Source organism: Nomia melanderi, unplaced genomic scaffold, assembly GCF_051020985.1.
Source record: "Nomia melanderi isolate GNS246 unplaced genomic scaffold, iyNomMela1 scaffold0095, whole genome shotgun sequence".
NCBI lineage: Eukaryota > Metazoa > Arthropoda > Insecta > Hymenoptera > Halictidae > Nomia > Nomia melanderi.
This window is the reverse complement of record NW_027475210.1, coordinates 103,462-112,854: the sequence shown is the minus strand read 5'-3', so window position 1 is coordinate 112,854 and position 9,393 is coordinate 103,462. Positions and strand designations below refer to the sequence as shown.

Genomic DNA, 9,393 nt, shown 5'->3' with positions numbered 1-9,393 from the left:
TTATTCCACGTTATACCTATATGTAAGTTATAATAATATGTAGAATATGGTTGTAGTAGCTTAAATTAGGTTTGGGTTAACTTCGTGTGAAGACAACGCAGTCCTACGTCTCAACAATATTTTTGCAAATATCTCGCAAACTAAGGCTTAGAGGTAATAACATGTGTTGAAAATAGTTGTTCGGAATGATGATCTCGACAACATATTTCAATGTCATTCGCATACAAATAATATCTATTTATAAGAAAAGACATCATAAGTAACAATATTGGTCTTAATCCTGATATTTTAATTCCTTTTTAAAGAGTAAGAGAAGGTATTTAAAATAATTTTAGGAAATTCTTTCACTTTTTTCAAGAAATATACTGTAGTTACTGAATTCAATGATTGGAGTTAAATCATATATATTCTTATCATCGAGGCATCGCAACCTAGGTGGTGAAATATTTATTCAGTTCAAATACACAATAATGTATTATTGCTATTTCTTTATTACATTCTTTCCACTTCCTATTATTAGGAAAAGATTTCTGCAATAAAACTTGTAAAAACTAGGGCTTTTTACATGTTTATGATATAGAAAAAGCTTATGCGCACCTAGTACTTTGTAAAATTGTTTATACCTTATGATAGTTTAGTCAAAATACCAAAGTTATTCCTACCCTTGTTAGTTGTTTAATATTTAAGTAGCCTTGAGTTTCTATAAAACTTTGGCTAAAATAAATATAAATACTTGTTTAATATACTTTACTTTAAGAGAATCTTAAGAATTTTAATTAATTTGGAGTTTTAAGTAGATTTTTTTTATTATCCATTAATCTCTTGCATGTTCTCACATTTATATATATTTTGATAATTATGTTTGCTAACGCCATATGCACGCTGCTCTAAATCTATTAAAACATATTTCAGATGATTTTGCCTCCTCATTTTATTCTTTCAAGGTGTAACGAATAGACGGTAACAAATGAATTACTATACAAAATGTTATTGTCAGTACTTTATCATGTGGTATGAGATATCTAATCATACGATCACTTGTATCTTTTTTTATATTCCATAGAAATTGTAAGACAATTTTAATTCATTAAAATAATAATAGTTTTCAAGCCCTTAATATTTTTTCTGAGTCTACTGAATAATTTAAAAATGTGTATTTTCTAAAAGTTTTTTAAATTATGTTCAATTCACAGTCAAAAGAGGTAAATCTATTATCAAAATAAACCTATTATTAAATTTAGATTGCAATTTATTTCTTGAGTTGTACCAGCCACTTTGAAGAAGTTTCTACTTATCCGTGTTTATCATAAACATGTTGTCCTTTTCTTATTGTAATATTCTAATGAATAAGAAATTAAAATAAGTACATTTATAATGTATCTTCTTTGGTATACGGAATAACTGCAACAAATTATATTTAATAGCAATAATTTATTTTGACATCCATATCATCTAAATAACATTATTACTGTTGTTACAGATAGATTCATACGAGTGAAATCTTAATAAATATAAATTACATTCTATGCGTATAGTTTAAAGTAACTAAAGCATTAATTTAACAATTAGCATTTAATTTAACAATTATTTAATACACGAATTATAGTACAATTTATTTTAAAATAAGTATGCATTTATATTTTTTAAGAAAGTTTTTGTTAGATTTCAAAATATTTTTTATCTTTGAAAATACGCGCGTAAAAGCTGTGCAATAGTTTTGCCTTTCTATGTATCATCTATAGACTAAGGTTAGAGAGAAAGTAAGAACTCGTTTCGTCGTTGCCAGTCAATTTCAAAATATAATGTGCCATTAGAGTGACTGTCGTTAGTTTAATAAAATGTGATGGTGTTTACTCATTTACTTTTGTTATTGCTTTCATCAATGGTATCTTCGATGAAGGTACTGTGTAGCATTTCCATGAAATTGTGGAATGAACTATATAGGTGCAGTGCATATTATTTTTACCACGTGTTCTTCAGCAGTGAATTAAAACGTTTATATTTGATACATCAACTGTCACCTGCAAAGAATTGTGCAAATTGCTAGATTAATCTAGGAGTTATAGTGAAATAAGTGCAGAAGCGTGAACGCCACATATAGATCGTGCACATTGCGTGGTTTTTGTTAAATATCATTCGCGTTTCGTGTCCGAGCGTGGAAATATCGTTGTCAGTGCTTCGTTTCAAGTGCTGTAACAGAGTGCTGACGGATTTTCGTGACAAAAGTGTGGGATTATTGTTACTTTCGGTGAAAAAGACTCGAGGTGGGCGCGTGTGACGTCACGACACGGGTCGTAACAGCTCAGTAGCAAGGAAGCGGCCATTGAGGAAGAACGTGCTCGTGTACGTCGCTCCGTGCTAACGTGACCTGAAGAAAAGCGGTAAAGGTCGCGAAATTAAATAATCTGCGTGTATAATCGCGTTACGGGAGTGCTCGCGAGTGTTGTGGTGCAAGAACAGAACAATTTACTGGATTAACCGAGGAGTGATAGTGAAATAAGTGCGGAAGCGTGAACGCCACGTGTAGATCGCGCGTGTCGTGTGGTTTTCGTTGAATATCATTCGCGTCTTGCGTCCGAGCATGGGAATATCGCTGTCAGTGCTTCGTTTCAAGTGCTGTAACAGAGTGCTGACGGATTTTCGTGACAAAAGTGCGGGATTGTAGTTATTTTCAGTGAAGAAACTTCGAGGTGCGAGGCGTGTGACGTCACAGCATAGAAGCTAGAACGCGGCCATCTTGGTTGGCGGCAACTCTCGGCGCCAGTTCACCGCGGCCATCTTTGCAGCGGGAAGTTTTGGCGCCAAGCCCGTGTCACGTAAAATATTCAAGCAAATATAAAAAAAAGGTATTTATTCCACAAGATTATAATGTAACAGAAAATTTTACATTCGTGATTTAATATTACTTGACGCGCAGTTCTCGCGCACGTTCCGAGGTAGAATTCAAGACTGGCGTGGCGCGGTTTCGGTTGGGCATGTATACTAATACATATCTTATCAGGGCGGATGTAGGTGTTTACTCATAGAACGATGATTCATCGACGATTCTTGGGAATTTAGGCTGTCACACTCTCCCGTTTGTAGATTGAACGTGGTCCTCCAAGTTTTGATTATTTCCTCTTGAGAATAGATTCGGGGAGTTTAACATGCCTTGGTTCGAACAATTGTTGTATTCCCAGTCATGGAAATGAGTGCAACATTTCATTATTTCAAGGGAGGTTTTATTATAAAGGTTTTCGACGTGTGGTGAGGTCGCCTTTTACACTGTGTATACGACCAAGATCTAATTTTGATGTTTACGGTTTGACGGTGCTGAATGAAGTCTACTCGCAGGGTCGATTTAGTCCTTTTTAAAAGAAAAAATAGGAGTAGTGGGGATAAGATAGGGCAAGGATGACTCGAGGATCAAGGTAGATGGATGAGTCAATAGGAGGTGAGAGTTTTAGGCAGCTGAAGATAAGATAGAAACAGGAAAAATGGAAAATATTTAGGGAAAGGACAACTGTTGCGAGGATGACTGTCACAGAAGCGAACATGTTTGTATGACTATGTGTCACAGCAGGCTGGCATCCAACACGATATGGTTTCATTAGTATCGCTGGAAGTAGATGAATATTGTGGTAATTCTGCGTAGATGTTCATAGAGGTTGATGCCATTGGTTGCGGACTGGTTTCAATCTTGTTTTCTACAGTGTTGTTCTTAATTTTACAACAAAGTAAACGCACACATAGTTTTGAAGGTATACAATTCTTTACACAATTCAATATTCCTAATTTATATAATCCCCATATGGTTACTACCGCCAAAGATACATATCCTATAACTTGTAATATAGAAATAGACCAGTTCTTAATATTAGTTTATCTATGCGAGAAATTCAGAGAATTTATTTTATCCTGTAACTGATCTAAAGTACTTTAGTATCCATTTATATTACTCATTACCTTTGGTGTTCCTTCTAAAGTGTCTAATATTGCTCCAAAATCAGAGGTATTTCAAACTGGAATTTTTTTTGTTTTGATTTCAAATGAAGCATTGTATTGTGTTTCTCCTATACGCATGTAATTGCTTGAATAGGTTGGGTTTGTCTACACATAGTGATACCTGCTTTCCTTTTACAGTGTTGTATCAAATATTCGTTGTCTACATTAATGTAATTTAATCCAGCAAGAAAGTAAACTTGGTGCTCGATCAAAGGAATCATGAATACGTTGTTCCTTTTGCTTGGGATTGGACATAAGCGGTCTACATCCCACTTCAAGTTTGGAATCAATGGAATAGAAATTTTGAAGAATAATTTGTTATGTACTGTGAACGCATTTAACTCTGCAATGTCTAAAACGAATTAGAAGTTTTCTCTCTTGGGGATAATTGCAGTATTGAAGATTTTGATTCAAGATTCAAGATTTCTTGTTCACTGATTTGAGGGTTAATAATTCCCTGCTTTGCTAAAGTGATTGTATTTAAGAGTTCGTCATAAGAAAAGTATAGATCGTATATAGCTGCTTCGGTTTTAATGAGATATTTTGTCAAAAATTGATCTAGTTTAGCTTTCTGCTCTATTGTCCGCAATTCTATGCTCATGTTATCTATCTGTTTTACGCTATTAGAATCCACAATTTTCCTAATGAGAGCTGTTTGATTGGAAATTATAAGCTTCATCTGATTTTCTTCATTGAATAATTTATCAATGTTCTTATTAATTAATGTTAAATCGTCATCATATAATGTACCGAACAGTGATTTTGATATTGAACCTATTGCATTTAACAATCCTCTTCTAAGGCTGCTGTGTGTAATGATTTTTAACTGCAACGGTAAGTTCTCTAATTTCTTCATTTTGTTTTTGATTGCTTCTACTTCATCTGATAATGTACAAGATCCTTTGCAGTGTTCCTCCTATACTCCTACTAATTTCTCTGAATTCTCATGCTTAGTAAATATATCGTTTACATCTAACCCAAAACATTGTTATTATATAGATAGGCTTTCTCAATTTTCTCATGGAATATTCAGTTTGTTTGTAACGGTATCACCTCTAGTCCATACGAGACGTGCCAGGTGATGGCGAAAAAGCTGGTTGTCCTGGAAAATACAATTTTAACTTGTTTTTGTTACTTTTAATAATTTAGTTAGAGTTTTAATAATTTTTCTCTCTTGATCACGTTTGTACCTTTGTTTGCTTTTCTGTAATGTTTTCCTAGCATGTTGCAGTTCAGAATCCCATTCTCTTTTTCTAGCTTGTACTTTGTATACGTCCGTTGACTGTTAGCTGTTACGGAGGAAGCAAGATTGGCTTTCTGACTGAAAGTCAATTCGAATGGAGTGAAACCGGTGGCTTCATATATAATTGTGCTATATGCTAAACAACAGAAATTCAATATTTCATCCCATTCTTCGTTCCTCTCTTTCTGAGATGTTCTCAGCATGTCTTTAGTGACTGCATAGGTTCTTTCTAACAAACCGTTGCTCTGTGGGTGGAAGCTAGTAGTTTTTATGTGTTTAATACTAAATGCTTTTTCATATTGTTGCATCAAATCACTAATAAAATTCTGTCTTTGGTCGGTTAAAACTTTCTTTGGAGCGGAAAAGATGTAAATATAGTTTATTTAGTAATGCGTTTCAAATTGATTCTGTTTGCTGAGTTTTCAAAGGGAAGGTATAGTATAAGGTATTTGGTTAATTCATCATGGATTGAAAGGATGTATTGGTTACCTCGTTTAGTCTTTGGAAGTGGCCCCAAAATGTCCATAGCAATTTTGTCATTAGGTTGTTCTGGGGTATCTGAGATTACTGGTTCTTCTTTGCTCCTGACTCTAGTTAATTTTTCTGTCTGACATGTATCGCATTCTTTAACCTTCTGTTCTACCTTCTCCATTAGTTTGGGAATCTTAAATTGCTCTTTAATCTTGTTATATGTTTTCTGAATACCTGGGTAAGCTGCTAAGTCGTGATTTTCTTCTAATACCCTATCTATTTCTTCGTTGGTTAATTCATAAATTGGTTCATCGGCAAAAGTTATTTCTCTAACTTGATCGTTGATGTAAGTTAGTATTCTTTTGAGCAAGAATTTCTCTGCTGCACAAAAGGAATTCGTTAAACCTATTTTATTATTTTCCTGCGTTAATTCTATAAGTTTAGCTAACCATTTATTTTCGTCATAAGGACCTAAAATTTCTGATGTTAATTGGACAAAAATTCTTATCGTTTGGTTTAATGCTTAGTACTTTATGTTTTTCTTTCCATTCTGCAAATTTAATTTCATGACTAATCACTACTTTGTCTTTAAATTCTTCATTTTTAATTATCGTGTGAATCCTAGATAATGCATGAGCCGCGGTATTATCTTTTCCTTTGATATATTCTATTTTGTATTTGTATTCTTCTAACTTAGGTCTCCATCGCATCAACCGTGAAGATGCGTCTTTACAATTATGCAACCATTTTAAAGCTTGGTGGTCAGTACGAATAATAAACTTTCTACCCAATAAATATTGCCTAAGTCTCTTGATTGCCCATACTATAGCTAATAACTCTTTCTCTGTCGTGGAGTAATTTTTCTCTGGAGGATTGAGTGTTCTCAAGATATAACAGCAAGGATGTCTTTCTTGTGACAAGATAGCACCTAACAAGGAGTGTGCAAGGCCTTTGGGTCACTGATTTCGTTGAAACTTTGCATATTGGTAGATTTGGTTTTCCTGTTTATGAATATATACCATTATAAGGCCAGATACTCAATAGTTTTTTAGATATTCGTTATTAAATATTTATCACGTCAATAAGTAGAGTATTAATCAGACTAATCACCAAGTTGAATAATGGCGTGAGGGTAACGTTCTGGAATTGAACTCTGTAGACCAGGGTGTTCGGTTCCCTGTGGGAATGAAATATTTTTCGATTTTTTTCATTTAAATTAATTCAATTTTGTGCATAAAGAACTTTACACGGATATGAATGAATACTCACGACAACAATAGCATTTTATTAATTAATAATCTACTTCTGTATGATAAATTTCAAAACATTTTGGAATATGTAATGCCACAAGGCATTTTTTGCACTCCCAAGTAGTCTCGCTGCGTTTTTTATGTTTGGCACACACTTTACACCTTTTTTGGGGATTTTTTTTAGCTTCTGCGAGTGGAATATTCCTTGGAAAATGGCCCCAATGTTTTGATTGTAAACGCAGTGGTATGTCACCAGTAGACAATCTTTCACGTTTTGTGTATTCAGGCATACATAGACTTTCTAAAATTTGTTGCGCCACATCTAATCGATATTTGGAAAATGCGTATTTTTTACTTTTTGATACATTCAATTTCTTTGAAAATAAAACATAAGCATTGAAAAGTGCAATATCCATTAAGTAAAAAAATATTTTTTTATAACTTTTCACGTATTTTCTCATAGGTGAAAAAGAAGATAAGTAGCTATCTTGGAGATCTACCCCACCCATGCCATCATTATACTCCAAAACGATGATGGGCTTTGTAACGATGTTATTAGTTTTCCATCTCTTCTTTTCCACTTTCATCATTTGAATTTTTTTATGTTTTGTGGACAAGAAATATATATCTTTTTTGTCCTTCCACTTTGCAGCTAAAATACACTTGCACGATCTTGATATAGCTTCTAATCGTTTCAGCTTTATTGTTGCGAGATCTTTCGGCAAATTTTTTTTGTTACATCTAACTGTTCCTATGGCATTAGTTTTTATGGATTGTAATTTTTGAAACAGATTTGGCGAAGAATACCAATTATCCAAAAACAAGGTGTGTCCGAAATTGGATATTGGTGTGCACATAAACATGGTAACATTTTCGGAATCACTGGTGATTGAATTTTTCACTGTATCTTGACCTGATTATATCTCGTAATTTGCACAAACGATCATCTTTATCCACAACTTCATTATTGGAAAAATGTAAAAAATGGGAGAGTTGCATAAATCTCCGTAATGGCATTGTTTTTCGAAAAATGGGAGTTTCAATAATACTTCCTCCTGACCAATAGGATTGGACATTCGACTTTTTCACTTATGCTATCAAGATGCATAACGCAAAATAAGCATGAATTTCATCAATATTCGTATCCCTCCAATTTTCCTCAGATTGTTTTATTTTTCGGGCTGTATCTCCTATTGTTTGACTCACGTAACGATTGCTTACTGTAACAATGATATTCCAAAAGTCTTTTGGTAAAATTTGGTTTAGCATTTGCAAAGCTATGGTTCCTTCTGCCATTTCTATGTTCATTCCAGGAATCCGTGAGTACTACCAAATTTTGCTATTGTTTTCCTTGTTTTCCCATATCCATTCTTCAGATGTAAAATTAAGTTCACGATCTTCACTGCTACTTTCTTCTTCACTATCAGATACTATAATTCTACGCCGCTTCCCAACAGGACAAACAATTTCCTTGTAGTCGCTATCTGTATCAGTATCAAATGTAATAACTAATCGCTTTCTCTTTGCACTTGTCGAAACAATATCACTGAGTTTACTATTATTCTCCATTTTACAATATGGGTTGATACGATGAAAAAACTATAAATCTATTACTATGAGACACCGTGCACTTTGGAGCTGTAACTCGAGAAATAAACAATCTGGTTGTTATGCGACGCGTGGACCACGTTATTTTCATTTCTGCGATAAATGACTATCGACGTGGTGTACACATCGCTTGCGGTTTTAAAATAAAAGCATCTCGACGTGCGTGGCACGTCTTTTTAGTGCAAGTGGTTAAATCCAATAGTTCCCCTGGTTCTCTACACTTTGCCCGAATTTTACGCATTTTCTTGATAAAACCTTCTACTCCCCCATCATCACGTCCCTTTAGTATTGGTACAAACTGTATAGCGTACTTGGCTGAATGGCGTAGATTAGTATAGTCTTCTGGTCTTTGTAATTCTTCTTCCGAATCTTCACCTTCTGAGGTCTCTCGTTTTAATGGGCCTGGTTGTTTTTTCGGTTTAGGCGGTAGTGTCGTTCTAGTGGTCTGTGCCGTATGAACGCTGTCATCTTAGGTCATGAGAGCACTGAAATCTAAAGCGGATAGGCTCCCAGCTACGTGTAATTTTACTAGGCTCTTTCCTAGTATTTCGATCTCGTTTGCCCTTTTGTGGTTTCCCTCGTTAGCCATATGTGGCATGCGATGGATTTCTGTCATGCTGTTTTCGTGTCTCTCATTCTGCTTTTGCATAGCATTTAAAATAGCTTGCAGATTGTTGTCCATAGATGCTCCAATAGTATTTGCTGAATCGGTAATCTCTTTCTTACTATGTTGCACCATAGGTATCGATATAATAGAACCCTCGGTCGAACTTGAGTCTTGACTAGGGAAGCTTACTCTTTTCGTTCTATATGTTACGAAAGAATCCAGTATTTACC

The 9,393-nt window shown here is 34.4% G+C and overlaps 2 protein-coding genes across 2 annotated transcripts; both read right to left on the bottom strand.

The window, feature by feature from the left end:
• Positions 1-4,728: 4,728 nt before the first annotated feature.
• LOC143175494 (uncharacterized) lies at positions 4,729-5,451 on the bottom strand. The gene is made up of 2 exons (XM_076374082.1): positions 5,175-5,451; positions 4,729-5,086 (listed from the first exon to the last, which is right to left on the bottom strand). Exons 1-2 carry the CDS (start codon positions 5,428-5,430, stop codon positions 5,040-5,042), a joined length of 303 nt encoding a protein of 100 aa, XP_076230197.1. The 5' UTR covers positions 5,431-5,451; the 3' UTR covers positions 4,729-5,039.
• On the bottom strand, positions 5,435-6,205 carry LOC143175497 (uncharacterized). Its single transcript, XM_076374085.1, has 3 exons — positions 6,148-6,205; positions 5,717-6,079; positions 5,435-5,472 (listed from the first exon to the last, which is right to left on the bottom strand). Exons 1-3 carry the CDS (start codon positions 6,161-6,163, stop codon positions 5,435-5,437), a joined length of 417 nt encoding a protein of 138 aa, XP_076230200.1. The 5' UTR covers positions 6,164-6,205.
• Between the last annotated feature and the right edge of the window lie 3,188 nt (positions 6,206-9,393).